Source organism: Coturnix japonica, chromosome 29 (genome assembly GCF_054131305.1).
Source record: "Coturnix japonica strain WE chromosome 29, WE-NBRP24, whole genome shotgun sequence".
NCBI classification, from domain to species: domain Eukaryota; kingdom Metazoa; phylum Chordata; class Aves; order Galliformes; family Phasianidae; genus Coturnix; species Coturnix japonica.
The window spans coordinates 5,337,038-5,363,242 of NC_140691.1; the positions used below are offsets into that span (position 1 = coordinate 5,337,038).

Below are 26,205 nucleotides of genomic sequence, written 5' to 3' on the forward strand. Positions count from 1 at the left end.
ATATTTACCTCGACTTCTCTACATGCCATCCCCAGTGTGCTTTTCAACTCACCTTGCACAGTGACCCTGGCTTTTGTTATGGAGTCCTCTGTCTCACAGGGGTACTCCCCACTGTCCTTGGCAGTAGAGTCATGGATGATCAGAATGGCCCCACTTCCCTCCTGCTGCAAGTCGTACTTCTGGCTTTTTCTGATTGCTTTGCCATCCTTGTACCACCTGATGTTCAAATCCGGTTTTGACAGCTCACAGCTCAGGCTGATGTCCTGCCCTGCTGCTGCTGTCTTATCCTCCAGCTGTTTTGAAACCTCAGTAGGTTTTCCTGGAAGAAAACATTGCTTTTTGAGTAACATACACTTAGGGTAGGATGCCTCTCTCAAAATACATGCATCTACATGCTGGAGATAAGTTAGAGAGGCACTTGCAACAGACGCCATCCTACAGCCAGCAGTAATCTGCAAAGTACAGACAATAGAATTCCAGGCAGCATTTATTCTCTCTTAAATCTACCACATTGAGGATGATGAACCATGTCTGAAAACTGCCTCTTTCTTCTCTCCACTCATCACACTGGGAGCCTCGGATGATGCTCTCAGATGCACATGCTCTAGATAGGAATTTGTTGTACAGCTAGATGATGTGAAGGCCATCCCTTCAGCTTATACTTAGAGGATATTTGCTCCCACAGTTCCCTCAACAGATCATTCCTGATTTACTGTTAATGGAACAAGCTGTAGTGAGATCCCCATTTCCAACACTACCCCAGTGCTTTGGGTAGTTCTCACATTTGTGTAAAATGTTTCCTCCTTTTACTTATTTTTAAGAGAAATTCTCAGTGCTTCGAGGTTCAAGTAGAAGGTTGCTATTCACTTTAACCATATTATGAGTTAGCTCTCACGACAATCTTATCAGAAGACAGTTGAAGGATTCAGGCCCCAGAATCTCTCCCATCTCATTACCTTTCACAGACAGAGAGGCTTTGGAGGTTAGACCATTGGCAGTAAAAACGACTTCCTCAGTGTCAGTAGGAGTCACACTTTTGATAATGAGAGTATATTTCCGACTCACGTTAGAAGCTTTAAATCGCCCACCACTTTCCACTCTGCTTCCATTCAGTGTCCACTTGAACTCATCAATGCTTTCATGGGAGAGAATGCATTCAAAATTACAATCTTCTCCCTCCTGGATTTCAGTGTTTTTCAGCCATTTGGTAATGCCACTATTCAGCTCTGGAAGGTAAGAGATAGGTTAGTATGAGGTTTATATGGAGAAAAGGCATTTGTGACTGACAGGAGTAGCAGTACTGGTGTTTTAACTCAGGATTTGCAGAACATGGCTGCATTCCTTACTGATGTATTCTCTAAGACATTCTCCACTCAGAATTTCCAGAAAGCTATAAAAAAAAAGAGACGTAAATCTCTTGGCTTTGCTCTGGAAGAACTACAATTAGAGCAGCTCAGTCCATGGAGCAGAATGAAGATTCAATGAGCTACAGAGGGAACAACCTAACAGAGAGGACAACTCTAGGATGCTGCGTGAGAAAAAGGGTTTTGCCTATGACAAGAAATTAAATGTTTCTGTTAGCTAATTTGTTACCATCCTACCCCTACTGGTGTTCAAACCATTTCTCCATTTTAGGGATGTTTAGAAAGGAAATATTTCCAGGACATTCTTGATGTGTTTTGTGATTTTCATGGCAAAATGAGATACATTTACATTAAAAGCAATGGGAATTTTCCAGACATCACTATGCTAAATTGCAGTAATACACTTCTATTGTAGAAACTATTAAGGCTCGTGGGGGAATAGGTGTAAGACATAGTGACCACACTGAATGTGCTTTCAGCACTCCTTTACTTTCCACAGTACTTACCCTGAATGCCGACCTTTGATTTGGCAACATCAGTGCCAATATCTCAGGTATAGAAACCTGCATCTGACTTCTCGAAGTCATGGATAAGGGGATATAGGGTCTTCCCAGACTGTACCAGCTCATACTTGTTGCCAGAAGTGAGCAGAACACCGTCCTTCTTCCACACTGGTTTGACCTTCTCTTTAGAGACTTTGCATTCCAATTTAATCACACCCCGCTCCTCAACAAAAACATCATCCAAGGACTTCATGAAGACAGCAGGCTTCTCTGCAATTAAAAAGGCAAAACAGAACAATGTGATACAGAAGTTGAGACATTTCCAGTTGCTTTTAGATTTTTAAAGAGGGATAAATAAATCTTTACCAGCACTGACAACACCAATATAGAACATAAAGCGGTTTCATGTGTGTTGACTGAATGCACTTTATGGAATTCTGAACTAATCAGTAGGAGAATACAGGGAACAGGAGGGACAGCCTGCATTGCCTTGGGTGGGACTGATATCATATGAAGTAATTGGGATGCAGCTCTTCTAAAGCTGGAGAGCTGGCATTGCCCTCACATGGAGCAGAGCTCATACAGCAGGCCACAGGATTAAGAGGATAAGCTGCTGAACACTTTTGATTTTCCTGTTTTATTGACTCCTTTTATCTATCTTCTATTTCACACATCAGATGTTTATACTGGGGAAAAAACTTCCACCAAATGCAAAAGAAAGGAGAAAGAGGAAATCCTTCAAACTCTGAGCGCATAGAGTAAAAGAGCTTAATTGCTGGGGAGAGCAGATTAGAATCACAGTACCCTTAGAATTGGAAGAGACCCTTAAAGGCCATCTAGCCCAGCTCCCCTGCAATAAAAAGGGACATTCACAGCTAGATCAGGTTGCTCACAGCCTGGTCATTAGTCATCCCAGAGGCAAAACACACACTGAATGATCTCTCCCTGCAGTCATAAATCCTTGGAGACAACAGCATTGACACTGCATGTTACTGAAGCAGTAAAAGAAACTGCTCTTGTAACTCTCCTTGTGCTAAATAAAATGATGATAAAAAGCAATGGAATGCTTTGGCAGGACACCAAAACCATCCTCCTTCATTGATATCTGCTGCAATGGAACCTTCCACTGGAAGAAAGCCTCTGATGACTTTTCACCCCAGAGAGGTCAGCTTTAGAAGCAGGATTGCTGCACAATAGAATGAACTGGAGCTCCTTAGCATCTCTTACATCCAGGAGGGGTGTGATCAGACCCACCTATCACCTTCAGGTGCGCTTTCTGACACCTTGTCTGACTTCACTGTCACTGTGCCAGCATCCTCAGGCTTAACCTGCTTCATTGTCAGTGTGCAGCAATTGCCAACGTTCTTGATGTCATTGTAATTGTTGCTGTAAAGGAGGTTGCCATTCAGGAACCATTCCATGTCCTCGTCATCATGGGACAGCTCGCAGGAGAAGACAGCAGAGCTCTCTTCTTCAATTTCCACATCCTGCAGGTGCTTCGTTACTTCTACATTGCGGGCTGTGGGGAAACAAGGTGAACTGTTACCACTGTTACTATAAATCATACTGGGATGTGGTAGAATGGTTGGACTAGATGATCTTTGTGTAATCTTCTCAGTGAAGATTATACATTTATAAAGTTAGCAGGAAAGAACGGCAGAAATCAACCTCAAGAAGAGAAATCCGAGGTGAAATAGGACATGGAAGAGGCCACCCTCCCTGCTCATACCTTCAGCTGTCAGCGTGGCCTCAGTCTCTGCAATTCCTGCCTTGCACTTGTACACACCAGCATCATCGGGCTTCAGCTTCAGAATCTGGAGCTCTGCTGAATGCTTATCCCTCTTGATCTTGTACTTCTCAGAGGGCTTGATGAGTGTGTGGCCTTTGAACCATTTCACAACCTTTGGAGAAGGCCTGAAGTCACAGGACAGGATGACAGAATGACGTTCCAAAGCTGTCTTGTCCTCCAACTTCCTGGTGATTTCTATATGGTAATCTGCAAAGCAGGGGTGGAAGAGAAGAAAGGATGAGGACAATTGGAAGAAGAGGAAAGTCTCTTGCGTGTATTCCATTCCAATTAATGTCAAGTTCACAATGGTTCTCTGAACCACTCTAAAGATAAAACAAACAATTGTCTATAGGGAATGCCATTGACTACATTTCTATAAAGTAATACTGTATATTATCTACCAAATGCAAGGTCCAGCTCTTGCTCTGTGCTTATTAAATTGCTCCCAATTGTTGAGGCTTTTATTCAAATAAGAGTGAGTTGAAAATATAACAAGTACTTTAGGATGTGAATGGAGACTCTTATGCTGGGGACAACAGCAGATAAAAAGCCTGCAAGTTTCTTTCAGATAAAATCAATGACAAACTGCATCAAATTTAGGTGCTACCAAACTTAACCTTGTCTAGTTCAGAAATACAATTAATTTCACCTGATTTGACTTCTTTGGTATAGCCAAGGACAAAACCTCAGCTCTGTAGATCTGAATAGTAAGCACATCACAGCTATTCAAACAGATCTTTTACTGAGATGCAGCTGTCTCATTTAGTGTCCAACGACTTTGAACTGGAAATGGAGCAGACCCTCCAGACACACACACAATATTTCAAAGACCCCAGTGAAGGAAGGCTGTACGTTAATTAATTCTTCATCTTCATGATGTAAACCAAGCCAGGATATGTTACCTCTGACAAGCAGATTGGCTGTGGATTTTGATTTGCCAATTGAGAACTGAATGGTGCTTGTCATATCAGTGGTGGTTTTCGCTATGGTCAGCTGGTGGATGGTGCCTTCTTGCTGCATAATCAAGTTTCTGCCAGCCTGTAAGAGTTCCCCACGTAGGAATACCACTTGGGAGGTTTCACAGAAGGAATGGATATCTCACATTCAAATTTGGCTTCTTCAGGCTCAGTCACATCGTCATCACACAGCTCCTTTACAATATTAACTGATTGCTCTTTAAGAAGGATGGAACAAGAGAAAGCAGAGATTTAGAAGGAATGTAAAAAACCCTTACATTATCACCCCACTTACTCACGTCAGCATTACTGCACATGAACACTACACCTACCAGCTCAGAATGCCTTGAAACATCATTAAAAAATAACAGAAAGACAAGAATGTTGTTAAGAAGTCAGACAATAAGATTGACAACCTGAAAAGAGCCCAGATCTTCTGATTCCCAGTCCAACATCTAAATCAAACCATGACCTTCCCATCCCAATATCAAACTCCTCACATAACGAAATGGAATAGAGGTTGAATGAAACACGGACAATGATAATTACTTTGGTTAGATACAGCAACTTAGCTCTGAACAACAAGTTTTCACCTAGTAAAGGTCTCTGTAGCTCAAATGTAATGACTCTACTTAAGAGAAATTCATTTTCCAGGAAGTTCTTGCCCTTATAATGGTAACAGTGGCAAAGCTGGGGACTGAACTCTTGAGTAGTGTGCTAACTCAAATGTCTCCCTTTTCTTTATCACACTTAACATCATATATATACCCTAACATTGTATACATTTTAAAAAAAACCAAAACCCTGTGCTCTTTTCAAACAGCGAGAGAAAATGAAGAAAAAGTCAAGCTATGTTTTTTATCCCTCAACGTTCAAACACAAATCTGTAGTCTAAACGTAGAAAATCAACCTCCTAAGAAAATAATCTGTTTTACTTAGCAAAAGTGAATTCCAAAAGAGAAGCTGGATATTTTGTGGGCAGAAAGGTAGGTAGGTAGGAGTTTTTATTTCTGTGAAAGGTCCTGGTGGTGTTTAACTTCCTTGACATTAAAGCAAAGGATGTTAGCTCGTTTATAACATAAGATAATTTAATCAAAATCATCATCAGAAGCATAATTACCTTTAACTGTAAGATGGGCACAAGATTCACGAGATTCTGCCTTTTCTGCTACAGATTTTATTTCTGCTGCATCCTTGACTTGGACACGTGTGTAAGTCAGCGAGTAGCTCTTTCCTGAAGCAGAGAAACACAGAGTCACTAAGGCTGGAAAAGACCACTAAGGTCATCTAGTCCAACCGCCAGCTCATCCCTACCAAACGGTGCTCTTGAGAGCAAACCCACAACTACACTTTGCTTCCTTGAGCAAAGAGCTCTGAGGCACATGGCCAGGCTGAGCATCATCCATCTGGTTTCACAGCATCACTGCCTGTTCTCTCATGTCAATGAAACCACCCATTCCCCCACGTCCACATCCCCACAAAAGTGTAATCTAAACATGGCTTCTACAAGGACTGACCAAATGTGGCCGCCGTCACCTTCAAAGTACCTGATACAGAAGGATCACACTCACTGTCAGACAAAACCTCTTTGGAGAGGTGAACTGACTGCCCTGTTCACCCCCACTTTGGAAATAACTGCACTGATTTCCTACCTGCTCCCGGCAGTGTGGGATGGTGGGATAGCATCACACTTCCCACACTAAGCATCCCACCATGTCACTTGTTCCACCCTAAACTCAGTCCCAAAACAAAAGGGGAACTCGCTTCTGAACCTTCTTCATTTCAGATGTCTTATATGCTTGATCTCCAACCCACCCCCCACTCAGGAGAAAGATCCCCCTCTTACACCCTACCATCTTGCCGCATTCTGATGTTGTCATCAGCCTTCAGTTTGTTGTCATCTTTGTACCACTGGCTCTGAACCTCATCGTGTGAAATCTCACAGACAAAAGATGCACTCCCATATTCATTCACTTCCACATCTTCCAGTGCTTTAACAATCTTGATATCTCCAGCTGTGAAGCACTAGAGATATATTTGTCAGGATATTTCCAGAACTGAGTGCAGCATCTTTTCCTTACACATATTTGCGTAGAAAATAAGTAGGATTATGTTTTATTCTAAACCATCATCCATTCCTGAGTCATTTCTCTCTTCAACACAGTCAATGCATTATTGCCCTTGAACTAAAAGATAGACTTACTAGCTACAATGGAGCTCCCTGCAAACAGTTTTCTTGGAAACCAGAATCTCATTTATTCTGAAACATTTTAAGTAAAATTAAGGGTAGAAAAACAATAGAACTGAATGAATCTTTAAGGTCATTTAGTTCCAATCCCCCTGCTTTAGGCAGGGACACCTCCCTCCAGACCATCTCTTTTCCTCAGGGTCAAGGCTTCTCTCAAATCATTCTCCTCTAAGCCTGTGCCTGTGCTTGGGATTGCCCTGACCCAGGTGCAGGGCCTTGTACTTGGCCACACTCAAGGTCATGAGGCTGCCAAGGGCCCACCTCTCCAGCCTGTCCAGGTCCCTCTGAGTAGCATCCCTTCCCTCTAGCACATCAACAGCACCGCTCAGCTTGGTGTCATCTGCAAACTTGCTGAGGGTTCATTTGATTCCACTGTGCATGTTGCCTACAAAAATGTTAAATAACACTGGTCCCAACACCACCCTCCACCTGGACACTGAGCTATTGACTGCAGCTCTCTGAGTGTGACCATCCAGACAGTTCCCTATCCTGCAACTGGTCCATCCATCAAAACCATTTTTCTACAGTTTGGTGACCAGGATGTCATGCAGGACGGGATCAAATGCTCTGCATAAGTCCAAGTAGATGATGTCAGTTGCTCTCCCATTATCCACTGATGCTGTTACTCCATCATGAAAGGCCACCAAGTTTGTCAGGCATGGCTTGACCTTGAGGAAGCCATATTGGTTACCACCATCACATCATCTTTATTTTCCAAACTATGCCAAGGAGAAATAGACAGAACTCTACAATGTCGTGTCACTACAAACCTGTCTGAATCATTGGCTTCTCTGCATGCTCATCACTAGTCTCTCCTTAGCTTGTGTGCCCACAGTGTATGGGGAATGTCAGCCACAAATCTTACCTAGGGGACATCTTTGCTTCAAAATCCCTTGAACATCACACAATCCTTTTTAACTGTCCAGGTCTGCACTTCTTTATGTCAGAATCAGACCATATTTCTGTGCTGCTATTTCCCTTTCCTTCTGAAGGGCCTGGATACAACTTGGATTAACCTCAGGAGCAGAGTTCCTGCATAAAACAGCCTGTACTGAAACAGCAACCCAACCTGGTTGCAGACTGAGAGAGAAAATGAGAGTTCACCGCCTGTGAATAATGAGACTTCTCTTATTTCCCTGGGAAGTAATGCCCACTTTTTTACTTTGACTGAGCTCCTTCCCATCCTAGAAGGGAAAATATCAAGTCAAATCTACATTAGTCCTTCCATCTCTGCACTGAGCAAAGGGAGCCTTCAGATCTATGCTTAATTCACCCACTCCCCTAGAATTAATGGAACTGTACTTACTGGAACATATGCTGAAGCTTAAGCACAGTGCAGTGTTTTTAACATGTAGGAATGGCTATAGAACATGCATAAATTCTGGCTGACATATGACAGCTTAAAGCACTGCAGAGGACTGTTAACAAGCCTGTTTGGACATCACCTTGAATAAATGACGTTATCCCCAAGTAAGGGAAGGAACAGCTGAGCACCGGGGAGGTACACAAAGGGCCAGAGCAAATTCTCACACTGTCAGGTGCAAAGAAAACTGAGATTTCACCCTAATACTCAGTTCACAACAAGGCTACAAAATCCTGGCTGAGAATTTCTGAATGCTCACCAGTTGTTTCCAGCTCGAAGGTCATCTTCTGGCCAGCAGCCTCGCAGATGTATTCTCCAGCATCTTTCTTCTCCAGCTGCTCCACAACCAGACGCCGTGTTTTGCCCACAGATTCCATTCTGAACTTTCTGGAGGAGGCAAGCAGTCTTCCATCCTTGAACCATTTTACTCCGGTTGGATCCTGTGCTACTTCACAGCTGAGGGAGGCACTTGCTGCCAGGGCAGCACTCACCTCTTTCTGCACCTGCTCCTGGTTTATAAACACAGGTTTTGGCTCTGAGGGAAAAAAAGAAAAACAGAAGGACTGAAATGAGACCATCTTGCAGGTTTGTATGTACAGGTTGGAACAGGTTTAGGTTACCACTTGTGCCCAAACTAATAGCCTTCACTAGAGAATATCAGCTCTTCTGTTGAAACATAGTGTCAAATCTAGGCAAGAAAGAACCCAGGAACTGAAGGAACCAAGAGGGTCCTTGAACACCAGTCCCATGGTTGCAAGTCACTATGCAAACATATTGAACCCAAAAGAACATCTGTCCTGCAGGCAACCAAAACCTGAGTTCCTTTTACTTAAGACCCACTGTGAAACATCAAAATACATAAACATGCGATAGTCAAACCACTGGCTGCCTTTTCATGACCCAGAACAGTACTCCTGGCTTCCTGAACAGACTCCTCATGGCCTCTACCATTGCCACAACTGTGACTGTCGAAGGCACAAAGGAAATATGCTCACCAACGCAGTCCTTTCTTCTTTGTGTGTGATTTGCAGATATCTATCTTACTTTGAGCTCTGGGAATAGTCAGCTCTACCAGGTCTCTTACTGTGAGTAGCAGACTCACCTATCCAGATGCAGCCTCCAACATAAAGGCATAGTAAAAAGGCAGTGTACTACTAGGAGAAGTTCCTGCTTCTCCTGCCATGTCACTATTTCCCATCCCATCCTGAGAAAAGCCAAGCTTATCTCACATTCTTAGAATCATAGACTCATAGAATTACCCAGGTTGGAAAAGACCTTGAAGATCATCAAGTCCAACCGCAGCCTAACCATAGTACCCTAACACTAAAAACCCTCTATTGCATCCAAATGGTGGAATATCCTCATCCTCCTGGAGGCACATTAGTCAGGTCACTTGGGAGGCAGAGTAGGTCAGAAAACAAAACTGTTTTTCCTACTCTCGAGCCACAACATGGCAATGAATCTTGGATGACTCGCCACACCACTTTCTTCCCCTTGCTGCCAACTACTTGATGCCCCAGAAACATTAATCTACATAAAACTTTTCAGTTATATCTTCCCCATAGCATGGGACAAGATCCTCCAAGATGAATAAAAAGTGATCAGACATTGGGCTTACACCCAAATGCTCACCGTGATGCCCCCCTTCTAAATCATTCCGAGAATCAGCTGACCTTCACAGTTCTCCAGTTGTACCAGTGTGTGGGGATAGACAGGCACAAGTACAACCTTCTTGTATATGGATCTGCTCCCACAGCAATGGATAAATCTGGAGTTTTTAAAGTATGGAGCTGACTGTCCTAAGGACTTTTTAAAGCTTTATGGAGGAGATACAAAGCGAAATATATTCAGAACGCTTTTCTCCATTTTCCCAGCAGACCTGAACAATACCAGTCACGGTTTCCAAAAACATGACACCCAATAGGAAACATTCTTATAAAAGAATAATCATTTTTCTAAATATTCTAGAAATTATTCTAGAAATAGAAAGGTCAAAGAGTGCCCTTTCTCACCTGTTACATCGATCTTGAAGGTGAGTTTCTGGCCAGCAGCCTCGCAGCTGTACTCCCCTGCATCTTTCTTCTCCACCTGGCTCACCACCAGCCGACGCTGTTTGCCCTCTGACTCCACCCTGAACTTCTTGCTCGAGGTGATCAGTTTCCCCTCCTTGTACCACTTCACCTCCATCTTCTCCTGGGCCACCTCGCAGCACAGTGTGGCATTTTCTGTTGGTGCAGCCTTCACCTCCTTCTGCACCTTCTGCTTGTTGATAAAGGCATCCTCTGCTTCTGGAATTGAAGGCAAATGGGCACATTTAAGACATGAATCTTTTCTACACAGCCTTCCCCAAATGCCCAAATTAGTCTTTGGACTGTACTGTTGAGGACAGCTTTCCCACTCACATTTCCTGACAGTGCTATAAACTGAATGCCAACATCTGAACTATATCAATTGCCAGTGAAGAACTGCCAGACCAAAACAGTTTAGATAGCCCTAAACTTGTTTTCATTTCCACTAGTATCATGTTCCAAAATCTTCAAAAATTAAAAAACACCCCTTTCCCCACTGTCCAGCAGCACACCAGCATACGCAGTCATTGAAAAGTCTGTTTCATACAAGGGGACAGGCATTACATTGTCCAAACAAGCTGACAGCTGTAAGTTGCTTTGCCAGCAAAAGCCAGGTGAGGGTCAAGGTTAAATTCTGTTTGTGATTAAGTCATAGTGAGGAAATGTATTTTTCTCACCTACATATTTCTGAAAACAGTTCTAATATCTCCTGAGTTTTCAGATGCAGTAATAAAACGGTTTCCACTATGGAATCATAGAACGGTTTGGGTATAGAAGGAAGATTTAAAGATCATCCAGTCCAACCTCTTGCCGTGGTCAGGGACATCATTCACTAAATGAGGCTGCCCAGGGTCCCCATCCAGCCTGGCCTTGGACACTCCAATGATGAGTCACCCACAACCTTCACTGGACAATCTGTTCCAGTGTATCACCACCCTCATCATAAAGAACTTTTCTCATGTCCAAACTGAGTCTACCCTCTTCACTTTTGAAACCATTGCCCATTCTTATGTTGCTATAGACCCTGGTAAAAAGCCTTTTTCCACTTTCTTATCAGACTCTCCTAATAAATGAACGCCTGTCTTCCTCCATTTATGGAAAGAAAAGCACCAGCTTGAAGCCTTTCTATTTTTATGCATTTCTTTTGTACCTGCTATAGAGAAGAAAACAAAAGAAAATACGGGAAAACCTCTTTAGTTGCAGGTTTCTTTAATTTAATAGAAACCACCAATGCCGCCGTCTAGCATTGTGACCAAATGCTGTCTCTAACACTATTTAGGAAGAAGCATTTGCAGGGGTGTGCTTGTGCCCTGAAGATATCTTTAATAACCTTTAATTACCCCTGTAATTATTGACTTCTCATTTTGCTATCATTGCATCTACTTGAGATCCCCAGGGAAATTCCCGAATTATTTCCAGCCTGTCTTAAGCTGAGGCTACCCAAGTCCTCTGCGTTCATAGCTTCAGAAGGCAAACAGAAAACTATATGAATTAAACAGAATTTAAGCACCGTCTACATCACTGAATGCTGGGGTTGAATGTGTCAAACCACTTAACTTTCCCCTCCTTCTTTGTTGGGCGGTTCAATACAGTTGAAACAATTTCTCTCACCTGTGACATGAATCTTGAAGGTGAGTTTCTGGCCAGCAGCCTCGCAGCTGTACTCCCCTGCATCTTTCTTCTCCACCTGGCTCAGCACCAGCCGACGCTGTTTGCCCTCTGACTCAGCCTTGAACTTCTTGCTCGAGGTGATCAGTTTCCCCTCCTTGTACCACTTCACCTCCGTCTTCTCCTGGGCCACCTCGCAGCTCAGCGTGGCATTTTGAGTCAGTACAGCCTTCACCTCCTTTTGTACCTTGTCCTTGTTTGTAAACACGTCTTCTTTCTCTGCAGGGACATCACAACAGTCACACCGTTTTGCTGTAGTCTGCTGCAGAGCCAACTCCAGTTCCCCGTTTTCACTATACTTGCCCTTCACAGGGAGCATCGTGATGCCTCATTAAGACAGGAAAATACTTTCCCCTCTATTTTGCCTTGGGAAATGATAAGCATATCATTTCATATCATATCATATCATATCATATCATATCATATCATATCATATCATATCATATCATATCACAAAGCTAAACATTTCGCAGTCTGATAGCAGATTTGGACATGAGATTTAGAACACCTGCATGCACTGCTGAACCACCTCCCTTATCTTTTTTTCTTCTCATGTCTCTCTACATTTCCAGTAAATCAGAAGGGAACGGCCCTCTAGAACAGGTTGCCCAAGAAGACTGTGGATGCTCCATCCCTGCAGGCATTCAAGGCCAGGCTGGATGTGGTTCTGGGCATCCTGGGCTGCTGCTTGGCAACCCTGCACATAGGAAGAAGGGGGTTGGAACTGGATGAGCACTGTGGGCCTTTGCAACCCAGGCCATTTATGAGTCTGATTATTGGCATTTTCCACCTCATTATGTCATTCAAATTTTGTAACCAGATCTCTTCAACCACCTCCCCTTTTCTCACTCCTTGCATGCCTGGTGTGCTCTTGCACTGTAACCCTGCAGACACCAGCTGACTACAAGAGCTGCACAAGTTACCCTCCTTGCCTATTGTTTGTTGCAGTAATTCATTCCTGGATGGAGAAGCACATGTAGAAAAGTGTTGCTATGACACTAGATGACAAAGAAAGTCCTATAGCCAAAATGTTTTGCACCAGAGAGGCTGTCAGTTGATCCTCCAAATGCAAGACACACAAAATGAACCGTTCCTTTCTCACTGGGATTCCAAACATTTTCTCACCTCTGACTTTCACTTGGAATGTTGCTTTGTCATCTTTTGTTTCACAGCTGTAGCTCCCTCGGTCTTTCAGGGTCACATTTTTGACCATGAGCTTGCGGTGCGTCCCCTGGGAGATGATGGTTGTCTTCTGGTCCTGCTTCACCTCTGTTTGATCTTTCTCCATACGACAGCTCCGCTTGCAGCTGACACCTCACACACCAGCTCCAGGTCTTCAGAAGGACTGACTGATATTTCTGGAGTTGTTTTGGGCTTGTTGACAACATTAATGGCTTCATCTGAAGAAAAAAAGAGAAAGTGGTTTACATCCTGACTCAGGCTTATTCAGCACAGCATGAAGATACAGTTAGAACTGACTGTAATGTCTCTGCTCATTTCATTTGGGTGATCAAGTTTCACCTCTGGTGGTACTCACATACAAACGTCTGCTTGATTCTCCTGTGTAAGGAAAGAGTAAGTTCTATGCAGACAGTTGTTATTTCTTTTAATCAATTCTGTATTCTGCACACGTTCTTCTGAAGCTAAAATGAAGGCAGATAAGTAACGTGTTTGCAATGCATGAACAAACCTATTCAACACTTTGTCTCTAAGCTAACAAGAAGAGTTTGATGAGCTCATAAGTATTTCATGCCCTTCATTTCATCCAGACACAACCGGCCTGAGGAGCAAGCTGATGGCTGTCAGCTACAGGCAGACCTAGCTTAGTACTGCATTTCTTACAGCAACAACTGTTGCTTTCAGTCACTGAATATACCAAGGCCAATTGCTATGCCAGGCACATTTATGGCATCAGTGAACAAGTAATGCATTAAAAATTGTAATAGACAGGAGCCATCTATTCTTTTAAAACTAGGTGACCAAAGAAGAACAGTCCCTCTAGAGTCAAGCTGTGAAGAACTAATAGCATCAATCAATATCACATAGATAGATTACTTCCCTGCCCGAAGACCATCTTGTGACCATTTGGTGCTCCTAATTAAGCCCTCTTAATGGCTTTTTTGTCTGAGCCATGTGACATTTTGTGATAGGAGTTACTGCTAGTGTTCCCTTAACCCTACACCAAAGTAGGAAGTATCCATTCTCAGGGAATCATGCAGGCTTCCTCTGTATTTGATGCTCAGAGACAGCCCCAGAACTTTTTAAATCTTAGCTTAGCTCTCATCCAATAATGTTCATCAAACAGTGCAACTTGTCCTTTGGGGATGCCTTTGTTCTGCATCAACCAGTTCCAACGGAGTCTTCTTGGCTTGTTTTAGAACAGTTTTTCAACAGATAAAGCCAGGGTCTTTGAATTACAAAGTGAAATTGCAGAATGCATGATTCTCAACCAAACAGAACGGGAGGTGGGATGCAGGGTGAATACCTGAGCCAACACCACCTGCAAGCAATCCTTCAATATCTTAGGAATCTCTAGCCATCCCAAATCCAGTGTTGGGCTTGATCTATCATCTCTGCTGAGTTTTTAGCTAGCTGATGGTGAGCATCATGGTGGTGATGGGTGAGCAGTCGGACTAGAGGGTCTTAATCAACCTTAAGGATCCTGTGATCAGAGGAACGTGAATGTGCTGTTAAAGATCACAAGAGCTGCACTGCAGCATGAGCATACACAGCGAAAGGTTTTCAGTAGAGCTTCGGTTCATAAATGAGGACTGGGTTATGGAAAATAGGCTCAAGAAATAAACCAGAAAACAGATCTTAACGCCAGGTTCTGTGAATGCAGCCAGCTGAATTTCACAGATATTGAATTTCAATGACAATTTCTTGTGTTATTTTACCCACCAGCTCCACCCTGAACAGGAACATGTCAGTGACAAGCATTACTCCTCCAGGCTTGACCTGACAGTGCTTTACTTGCACTATGAGCTAATGGCTGTGCTTACAGCACCTCAGGGAGACACCTCAGAGATCACAATATCCTTCGGGTACAGCAGGAGACACTCAACTCTCCAAATGTGGAGTTTAATTTGTCAAAAGAGGAGACAGGATTCCCATGCTAATAACTTAGGACCATTTCAGTCATAGGTTTAAAGATGATGTAAGTGCTGAGGCAATAGATGAACTAGAAGAATGAAGCCCAGATGTCAGGGCTCAAGTCGTGACTCCAGCCCCAGCTGCAGCTAAGGCTGTCTTGAATTCATCACAACACAGTTACATTATTTGCTCATACTGTGGATTTGCATAGGAACAACAGGAAGGTCAGAATTGCTTCAATAGAGCTATGCAATCTTTGTCCTAAATACTGGAAACCCACAGCGTTGGACAAATCAAATGAATTAAGTCTGAAGTGCTTTACATGGATTGTGATCCCATGTTTGCCTCACAAACTTACCTGAGACTTTCCAATCAAAAATCAGAGTGTCATCTCCAATTTTGCAGATGTATGTTTCCTCATCTTCTTTCGTTACAGGTGAAGCCAGAAGATTATGCAGTTTCCCTTTATCTTCCATTGTGAACTTGTTACTAGTCATGATTTCTTTGCCATTTTTGTACCACTTCACCAGGACATTGCAAACAAATTGAGTCTAAAAGATGGAGATATCATTCAGGACCGAAAAGAAAAAAAGAATTCCTTTATAGAAATTAATTGGAGCTCAAAAGTTAGATGATGAAACTGGCCCCTATTAACACACACTGGAATAATTGACTTCAAAGATTCAAAATCTCACCACTGTCTTAGCCAAAAGTTTAAGCCTAAGGCCACGGTCCTATTTTACTGCGGGTAATGGAGTTTGTTTTCCAACTTCTTGTTAACATATCATTTCAAAACAGCGCACACAGCTGAGTTGGGTCTGTTGAGACAGCGCAGTCAGAGCTGCTAAAATCAAGTCCGGATTTTGCATGCATTTGTTCTGCAGTTCCAAGAACACAGATGGATAATACAAATTCAACAACATTCTACAGAACGCCTGTCTTTTAGGAGCTCGAGAGCCAGCTGATGGACACTGGGATCACTGAGATCCTGTCAATACATTTAACTCCATCCTATCATACAGTCAAATTTCATTCATTTTTTCAGGAACTGTCTCTTATCATTGTAGTCCCCTCACCACTGCTGGATGTGAGCCCAGCCACACAAAAGCAGCTGCTGGTTTTCACTGCAGATACTGCAGGAAGGAGGAACAGCCTCCGGACTGGACCAGCTGAGCGTGGCCCTACCAGGATTTGCTCCAAAGGTCTTATTACCAGTAGTGCTTCCTGATGAAATACATGGGGGTCCTCCTTTGATTCCAACCCCAACCCACCCCACCATGCCCCCTGATAACATCCATCAGGGCCACATCTCCACAGTTCCTGAACACCTCCAGGGATCCCACCACCTCCCTGAGCAGCCTGTGCCGGTTAATTCTGGGGGCAGACCTGCCAGTATGAAATATTATGCTAACATGACAAAGAGAGAGAAGAAAAGCAAAATTAAGACTAGCTGACAAGCCTTGGCAGGAAGTTCTGCTCTCCATCAATTTAGTCCCTGTGACTCTTCACAGGTCTCTTCTACATTTTGGATCACTGCAACAAAAAGAGCTGTTGACATCATCTCTCATGGCCACCCTGAGAGAAGAGCAGGAAGGCTGGGATGCTCTTTTTCCTATCTTTCCCTTGACTTCCTCTATATCTTAGGGACGAATCACAGGACAGAACACAGAAATCAAATGGCTCTACAAAGCAGATTGGCCAGTTCAAGTCAAAACAGCCACTGAAAACACCCCAGATGCTGTCTGACAACAGCTGGACTGTCGGGGAGTCAGGTGAATGCAGTCTGCTGGCCCTGGGCAGGAAGAGGACAGCCCAGACTGTCACATACCTTTCACTGAAAGCTGATAGAGCATTTTATCCCCCTCACAGATGCACTGACAACTTCCAGCATCATCCATTGAGACGCTGTGAATTTTCAGGGTGTGTTTCTTCCCCACAATGTGCAGTTCCTATTTTTCACTGGCCTTGAGCTCCTTCCCATCCTTCATCCACTCCACAGTAGCGCCTGTGTCTGAAAGCTCAGCTTGCAGTTTGGCTTCCTCACGCAGCCGAGCGGAGATCTTTTCTACATCTTTGCTCTTATTGGTAAATCTCACTGCAGCACCTGTCAGGAGCAAAGGCCTCATTATTTCAATTGATATCAGGCTAACGTGGTCAATGTTTGCTGCAAGATCCCTAAAAAAGTATCACCTTCTGTTCCTGCACTCATCATTGTGTCAGTGCTGAGCAATTCAAGATATTTCATTTGGTCTTCTTGCCGGATTTACTAAGTAAAAATCAACCAAACATCTCCTTCTACTGATTAATAATGCTCTAAACATGCTTCTGCAGAGGTTTCCACCCAATGACAAACAGGTCCTCCCATCATGAATCTTTGTTCTATTTTGTCATGCAAAGCTGATTGACAGAGATATTATTGGAATGATTGCTCCCCTACTTCTAAACTATTCCAGTGCAATCAGAAAGGCTATCTGAACCTGGAGCTGAAAGTACTGCTCTATGGTGATGCAGTGGTAAACCTGCTGACTGAATGCACTGGCCAGTAGCTGTGAACTGCAGACATTCATCAGCTGGCATGAAGCAATCTGGTTCAGATACCAAGCAGCTGGGTAGACTGGCTTACCCTACACTCAGTGCTATCATGTTTAGGTCATTACCAGGACTCACATCAGTCCATGGGATGCAATTTCAGGTATTTGGTACAGGCAGTGAATGCCTGCAGCCCCAGTTCTAATCATCAGATCACAGCAACTATGCCTTGACTGTAAGAGGAAAGGAGAAGGATCAAAGCAAACACCTCTCACTCTCATCTTGCTGCTGACATCAACATTTTCGGCAACAAATTTCACTTCTGCTCCATCATCGTTCTTGGTGACGTTCTTTATCATTAGGCTGTGAGTAGTTTGGGTTCTCTTGATGATGCAGGTCTCGCTTTCCTGTAAGACTTTACCACTGAGGTACCAAGTGCTGCAACACATTGTTGTAAGATCAGTAGTAAACATGGCATCCCCTCCAGGTACAGCTTCACCAGTTGTTAGGGGGGATTTCACAACCAGGACTGGTCCTGAGGAAGAACATGGAATGCTCTTTAGATGCAAGTCTGGTATCTCATTTAGAGATGGAAGATTAAATCATGGGTACATTTCTACTTCTCCCTTTGCATGAGTGCTAGAAGAAGCACTTCTATGCTTAAGATCTGTTACAGAAAGTTCTGCCTCTTGCACATGTGAGATATCAAAAGATAAGGATATTCACGTCTCTGTCACAGAAACAGAACTTGTATCACTTTAGTGGTAGCTGGAGGTTGATAGGAGATAGGAGAACTAGGAATAAAGGAAAGCCTTTGGTGTGTTAATGCACTGCTATCCTTAAAGTCAAATGAAACATCTTTAGGGAACCAACAGAGCTGCTCAGCACACACTGACCCATTTCCATTGGGGTTTTTGTGCTTACGAAGGTGCACGCTTCCTGGGAATTCCAGATACAGGCTCTATCCATGTGCATTGACTGCAGACACTCGGAACTGATCATCAGCCTCTTCAGACAGATTGCTCACCGTGAACTCTGGGACGGGGACATGAGACTCGTGGCACCTCACCCACGTGAAGCCAGTTAGTTTCTTGCGTTCCACAATGTAGCCATCGATTGGAATGGGGGTTGCATCTTCGGAGGGGACCATGCCAGCGTCACTGACGTTTCTGTTTTATTTTTCACCACGGGGTCAGTTGGGGGCTGGGTGGGAGGTTTTCTGGGAGCTGAACAGAAAGAAATACAGAAATATTAGCATAAGGTCATGTAGGCTGGAAAAGGCCTTCAAGATCAGCAGACTCAACTTTCAGCATGACCTACTGAGTCCCACCATTAACTACTGTGCTACCTGAGGACATACATGACAAGCTTATTCCTGCAGGTATTTGCATAGTGAATATATTCACCCTCTGGTTGCTTTGGAACATTTTAGAGGTTAAAATCCCATCAGACTTTTTCACTGTGTGCAGCCACTGATACAGGCAGGAGGCTGGGAATTACCTGATGGGCTCTAGTTACAGACTACTGACACAGTAAAGGATTGATTTCATTTCATTTTGGCCATCAAAAAGTTTGGAGTCTGGTTTAAGTCATCCATCTAGACTCCAATTATAATCATATGGAGAACAGCGCATTTAGGAGAACTCATCTCATCTTAATAAACCTGAATGAAATCACAGAATCATAGGATCACGGGAGGGCTTGGGTTGGAAGAAACCTTCAAGATCATTAAGTTCTAAACACCCTGCCATGGGCTGGCTGCCCACTAACCAGCTCAGGCTGCCCATCACCCATCCAACCTCGCCTTCAACACCAAGGACAGGCACCCACAGCTTCTCTGGGCAGCCTGAAATGGAAGCAATGAGCCACATGTTGAAGATACTCAAACATTCGTGACTGTAGAGAGAGCCAAATACTCCATACATATTGCCTGCCTGGTCAATGGTATTAAAATGCCAACAACAGACTCATCCAGCTCATTGAAAATGGTGTGAACAAGGCGTACAGGATTCTTCCAGCAGCGAGTTAGATCTGCAAAGTGTAAAAATAGGAAATCTCAATGCAATGCAATTTTCCCTCATAACATAAATAGACACATAACTGTTTTGGGGTGCACTGTTACCAGCCTGTCAGTTGCTGTTAGTCAGTGCTAGATGCCAAAGGTCCCACTAACATAGCATGAAGCTGAAAGCTAGACGCTGGAATCAGATCTCCTGACCTTACCATCAGAAACTGAGATGTCATATTTTGCTCAGAGGTGCCTGCTTGTAGGAGGGACAGCTTCCGAGCTTTTTCTGCTCCAGGAACCAGCTCGAGCTTCAGAATTTAAACAGCAGTCAGAAATTAAACTGAGCTTTGTCACCTCCATCAAACAGAAGGAGTGGTTGGGTGGTACAGCTTTCCAAATACCTTAGAAACTGGCACAACAATCAGATGCCTACCTTTTCTTTTTGAACTTGTTAATACATAGAGCTTAATAGCATCAGAATGCCCCAAGCACTTCAGATAACACGACAGCTGTAAACCCTTCTTTAAGGATTCCTTTGTTTAACCACTGAGTAACTAATTCAGTGGTGCTGGTGGGAGAAGGGAAGTTCTAATCTTCCCAGATGGTGAATAGAGCTGATGTTCACATGCAGACTGGTGCTGCAGCAGAGCCAGAAACCACTCATTTGGGAAACACAGCACCAAGAAAATAATGGGAATAGCTTCATAAAATCAGGCAGCTTCACCCAAATTTCATGTCAGGTCCATTATTCTTCCTATTTTCAGGAAGAAAGGTTTTCCCTTTTTCTTGTAGTTTTATTTTCTTTTCCTTTCATGCAAGCAGCTTTGTAGCTTAAAAAATTGTTTTCTAATCACCTCCTGGTGTGGACAAATCACACAGGTTTGACTCCATGTTTTACATAGTTAGCATTTTATATTTGTTCCAGTATGGAACTGTACAGCCATAGAATGGCCTGGGTTGAAAAGGATCTCAAAGATCATCCAGTTCCAACCCCCTGCTATGTGCAGGGTCGCCAACCACCAGACCAGGCTGCCCAGAGCCACAATCCAGCCTTTCCTCATAGGAGAGCTGCTCCAACCCTCTGATCATCACAGTGGCCCCTCCTCTGGACCCACCCCAACAGCACCACAACCTTATTGTCCACAGAAAGCATATAACCCTCATTCAATTGCCCTTCCACTCAGCTTAGAGCACTACTAAAACCAGCATCTTCACCTTAGCTCGTCACACTGCTGCAGTTCCTTTTACAAGGATTTCACTGGCAAAAATTAAATCAAAGCCATCAGAAGGGATTTAGCACAGTTACGTGTTACTGGCTACGAGAGCTGTCAGCACAGTCACCTGTCAGGCTTTGCTGCTGTTCTCTTTATGTAGAGGCACAACAAGGTTCAGACACCTCACAGTGCAATTCTCACTTGGACTGTAAAGAAAAAGGAGGCTTGAAAAGCAGCGTGTGGAAAACAAAGAAACAAGAATTAGAACAACAGTGGGGCCATGGCACTTGTAGGAATTGTTCTGCCTTTAACAGCAGAGCTTTTCAAGAAGTATGAGGGCATTGCAAACCAGACCAGTTTGGACAGATTAACAACTGCAAGTAGTGGGTTCCAAAATTCCAGACATGAAATCAAAGATAGAAAAACTCTTCACATTTTCATCTCTCAATTTTTCGTACATTGTGCATTACAGTACAAACAAGTCTTCACATACAACTTGGAAGCTAAAGACAAGTCTGACAAAACAGACTGCACAAAAATGATGGATAATTAACAGAGCAAATTGCTCTTTCAAAAACAGAGTTTATGTCTTCTGGTCATAACACTTCAGAAGCCTCAGAGGCTTCTTCTCCTTTGTATATTTTCATTAATCTTAGATTTTGTTTTCATTCAATGTGACCTCACTAAACAAATATTGTCTAAGACCATGAGTATCACATAAATGTGCAGATCTCAAGCTGCTCACTTATCTAGTACCCTTGGCATGATGCTTTATTTTCCTCAGCTGATCATCTAGATTGTGCCTGTTGATTGTGCAACAACAGCCTGTTGGTCTCGATTACCTGTGAGAGGGCTCTAACTTTGGCCAGGAAAAATCATTTGAGGACAAGTAATTCTCTTGGAATCAGTAAGGCAGTCTTCCCATTCTTTCTTACCAGCACCCATCTTACACGTTAATAAAGGCTTCTGGAAATCAGTTTGAAGATCAAGAAACAATTCAGTTCAAGCATATGCAATCACAGGATTTGTACGTCACCTGCAAAAGTCATTTTATTCTATCCACAATCTCATCCTACATGCAGTTCCTTAGAGGGTTCCTTAGGCACACCAACCCCATGCTCCTATTACAGACCCTTGCATAAGACAGGTGATATACCTACAAGATTATCTACAGCTTAGACTATGAAAACAGGGAGTCTAGCTAGAGAAAATTATCTACCTGTGCTTCTGAGCAATCTGTTAACCACTCTCATACAGTTCAGGCCAATCCAAACAAGATGCAATGACATGTCAGCCACAGAAACAGCTTGATTTTAAGGAGTTTGTTTGGACAAGCCCCTGTTGCATACGGTGGTCAAACATGCATTACTTGGGGGCACATTGTATTTGATTTAACACATCCTCTTACCTCTGGCTTTGCACAGAGTCCAAAGTCTATCAGCTTCAAATTGTCAATCAGCAGATTTTCCCGGTGGATGAGAAAGCAGTCAGGAATGATTTCCACCCAAATGCCCAAGGAAACATCTTTTCTCTTCTCTTATTTCCTGCTGTAGACAGTGGTTCCCAGTCTACTCAAAGCTCGCTCGCTCTCGCTGTCTCAGAGATCTTCACTGACTGCTGGCAAGTTCCCATCTTCCAATATCCCAGGTGGGAAATACTAGCTTGTATCTGTTGGAAAGGACCTGGGGACTAGGAGGACAAGTGGTGAGAGACCACAGGCTGAATGCAAGCCAGCAGTGTGCTCTGACAGAAAAGAAGTACAACAAGATCATCAGCTGCATTAAAAAGCAGCACAACCAGACCAGGACAAGTCATTCCTGCTTCAACACTCACTGGACCACATCTACAATACTGTATCTGGTTTTTGGCCAGGAAGGATAACAACCTGAAACAAACTCTGTGGATGACATCCAGCCTGTGCAGGGGGCTGAAGCTCCCACTCAGAGAAGAAAAGCTGGGGAGAAAGATGTTTGTTCAGGGTGCAGAGGAACCACATGGCAGCTTCTCAATGCCTACGGGGTGGGGAGAGGGGGTGCGTATGAAGATTGACTGAGGCTCTGGCCAGCAGGTCACGAAGGGATTGTGACAGGAAACAGTCATACACCTAAACAGCAGACTAGATAGAAGGAAATAGCTTTCCAAGCACTGAACATATTACCCAGAGAGAACATGCAGCCTCATCCCTCGCAGAAAGTGATGATGAGAGTGGGAAAAGCTCTTGAGAAACTTGGTCTCACGATTCCCAGAGCAGCAGGTTCAGGCACAAATCTCTACAAGTCACCTCCACACCCAGTTCCTGTCCAAGCCCATAAATCCATCAGCTTCTCAGCTGGAAGCCAGTTGCTTCTAAAACATACAGACAATGATTCATTTTTCAGAGGGGAAAGGTTCCTTAGATAGAGGGATTTCATAAGATGCCTAGGAAAATGCTCGTGCTGTAATGATTTGCTTTACTGAGTGATACCAGCAGCTTACAAAATGCCAAGCTCTAACCTATTGGTGAGGAAATATTCAAGCCTTCCAGTACCTAACCTGTGCTTCAAGACTTCAGTGACAGAAAATCCATTGGATGGGGCCAGAGGAATGCATCTCACCCCATACCCTCTGTACAGCCACCATTTGTTTAAAGGATCACTCTTCCTTGAGGCACAAAACTAGAGCAGGTTACACAACAGACTGACACCACAAGGGCTTCTCTCGAGATACAAACTGCAGCAAAGAGCATCACAAAAATGTGAAACCAACACTCAGATCAGATCTGTGTCTCTGCTCCGCTCATTAGGAGCATCATGTTTTACTCCCCTTTCAGAGGAAGATACTTCTTCAAGGATAACAAAATCCAGCTCAGCTACAGAACACAGTACCACATAGCAATAAATATCTAACATTTCCTGTAGGGAAAGAATCCTAAGCACAAGTTATTGTCTGAGTTTCAGCTGGGACTGAATTATCTTCTTCAGTGTCTGATATAATACTACGTTTTCATTCTAGAGAAACAATGGAGATAGCGCAGTGATGCTTACAGTTGCTGCCAGGCAGCGTTGTACAGAGCCACAGTCAATCTCAGCTGAGAGCCCAAGGAAGTGAGAAGGAACAGAACTAGGACAGCTGACTTAAACTGGCCAAAGGATATTCCATACTATATGACATATTGTGGAAGGAGTTTTGAAGGGGGTATAACTTCATGTAAATCTCTTCCACTACTAGGAGGCTAACTGGACACTGATTGGTAGGTGGTGAGCAATTGCTTTTGCATTCATCATAACTATTATCCTTTTCTCTATCTCAGTACATAATTCTATCTCAACCCATGAGTTCTACTTTGTGTTACTTCTCCCCCCTTCAGTTCTCTCCTGCAATCAACTGGAATGGAGTGGAGTACTGTAACTCTCTCTGCCAACAGAAAAATAAAAACACATTCATTATTATTTATGGAAGACTGACTGCAGTTCAGGCTCACTGGTTTGAGGTCTCTGGGCATAACCCTGACTGTGAACAGAAGCAATTGCTGAAACAGTCTGTCAAAAAAAGACTGGAGCTTCCTCTTCCAAAAGGCGGTCCTTAGAAACAATGCAATCAAACAGCTTCCCTGTAAGATAAGGTTATCTGAAAATGCATTTAGAGAGTATCAGAGAAAGATAAGTAAGAAAGACAGCACAGAAAGCAGAAACTATTTCTTACCTCTATGACTATAAATATTTCTTTGATGTCTCTCTTACGTGATCCAATGGGCAAACATGTTGATGACTTCAGTTCTTCATGGCATCAATTTCTGTTTTAGCATGAGGCAAGTCATCCTTAAGAGACCATAAAAGCAAGCGATGAAATCGCTAACTACTGTGACATACCAGGTACCACATCTGACTGCTGTGGAACAGAACAAGCACATATGGGACAGTACACAATTCAACATCAACTCAGCAATGACTGACATCACTCCCATAGAAATTCTGAAACAGAGCTGTGAAAAATGAAAAGTAAAACATTCAGCATTTTCATTGGCATTTTGGTAAAGTTGCTGTAATAATGTAACAATAATGTAATGTAATGTAATGATGTAATAACTTCCTCCATTTTAAAGCCAGAGAATTCTGCCCTCTGAACAACCAGCAACAAGATTTGTGGTGCTCTGTTAAACTTTTTCCAGCTCTACAGCATCTTTCAAAAGGCAATGGGACCAGTAGGCTGCATTCGTATGTACCATCCCACCTGCCCCCGTGTTCTTGAGAACTCCACAACTCCAACAGAAGATATTATCATATTTAAGTGCCTTTTGGCTTACCCCTACAGTAACTTTCTCCATGATTTTTAGTGCAACTTTTTCACCAGTAAGAAGATGCCGCCCGAGTTTTACCTTGGCAAAACCACCTACAAATCAAAACACAGATGCTTAAAGTTGAGTGTGAATTCTTCTCTAATATAACATTACAATTTCCAACTGGTTTTGAAAAACGAATTTCAAATTTATACAAATGAAACCTGACTTAGAGAACTGACAAGAGCTGTTAATCTATTCTCAGATTAATTCTAGAGTGGTGAGACAGACTGTTAGGCGTGCTGTTTCTGTACAAAGATGACACTTACCCGTTCCAACTGTTTCATGGAATTCCTAGTACTTGAGAATTTCCTCGTAGTCACTGACAGACATCCTGAATGTGCAAGAACTGAAGATCCTCCAACCACGTGCAATGAGGAAGTGCCAGCAGTGTTCACATCCTACTTAGGACATATTCTTAGAGGCAGAAGGGACACTCGTGGCAGATCCGGCAATGCTCATCTTCTCACCAACGTGCATCCCCCTCTCACCCAGCAACAACAAAACACAGTGCATGAAGCTGGCTTCACTTAGGTTAACAATATGGAACATCCCTCAGGGCTTTGTGCCACAGAGCAGTAGCAGGGCTGGTCTACAGCTTGAGGAAGCAGTGGAAGCCTTTCCCTGTATGGTTACAGTGTCCCTGCACACACCCCACAGCCAGAGCGTTGCAAGCTGAGCTGTCTTGCTGTTTCTTGTACTCATCCCAATCTCTGCGAATGAAAACTCAGAATTCAGTCAAGGCGTTGATTGAGCACGAGCGTGCCTTTATTCAATAGGAAAAAGGAGGGGGTGTGAGGTCTGGAGGAAAGATGGGACTCATTCTCTGTTGTCTGACGAGAGTGTCTCAGAAGTCATGCTGTTGCCCGGAGCCTGGGACTCTTGGCCTGATTCTACCTCCCCCTCCAAGATGTTTGGCTTCTCCTCTGTAATGCTGACCTGAGCCTGCATGGTTGTGCTGCTGTCGGGGCACTCGTGCTGTGCTTGGGCTGGGCTGTCCTCGAAAGGCACTCGGTTCAGGCTGGTGCCTGAGGAGTCTGGCAGGCTCAGGTCAGCAGCTTCAACAGGTATGGGATGAACGAGAGC

At 43.5% G+C, this 26,205-nt stretch overlaps 1 protein-coding gene across 1 annotated transcript; it reads right to left on the reverse strand.

The window, feature by feature from the left end:
• Positions 1-8,435: 8,435 nt before the first annotated feature.
• LOC146755887 (obscurin-like protein 1) lies at positions 8,436-18,551 on the reverse strand. The gene is made up of 4 exons (XM_085525096.1): positions 18,507-18,551; positions 15,544-15,604; positions 10,236-10,511; positions 8,436-8,758 (listed from the first exon to the last, which is right to left on the reverse strand). Exons 1-4 carry the CDS (start codon positions 18,549-18,551, stop codon positions 8,436-8,438), a joined length of 705 nt encoding a protein of 234 aa, XP_085381222.1.
• Between the last annotated feature and the right edge of the window lie 7,654 nt (positions 18,552-26,205).

Bases quoted from the DNA above. Each gene is read 5' to 3' on its own strand.
- LOC146755887 (XM_085525096.1), bottom strand. From the start codon at position 18,551: ATGGATAGAGCCTGTATCTGGAATTCCCAGGAAGCGTGCACCTTC. The intron at 10,512-15,543 runs GTAACAAGTTCA...CTTCAATTCCAG, and splicing joins TGGCAAAGAAATCATGACTA to AAGCAGAGGATGCCTTTATC. The intron at 8,759-10,235 runs GTGAGAAAGGGC...TTTTTCCCTCAG, and splicing joins CTTCAAGATCGATGTAACAG to AGCCAAAACCTGTGTTTATA.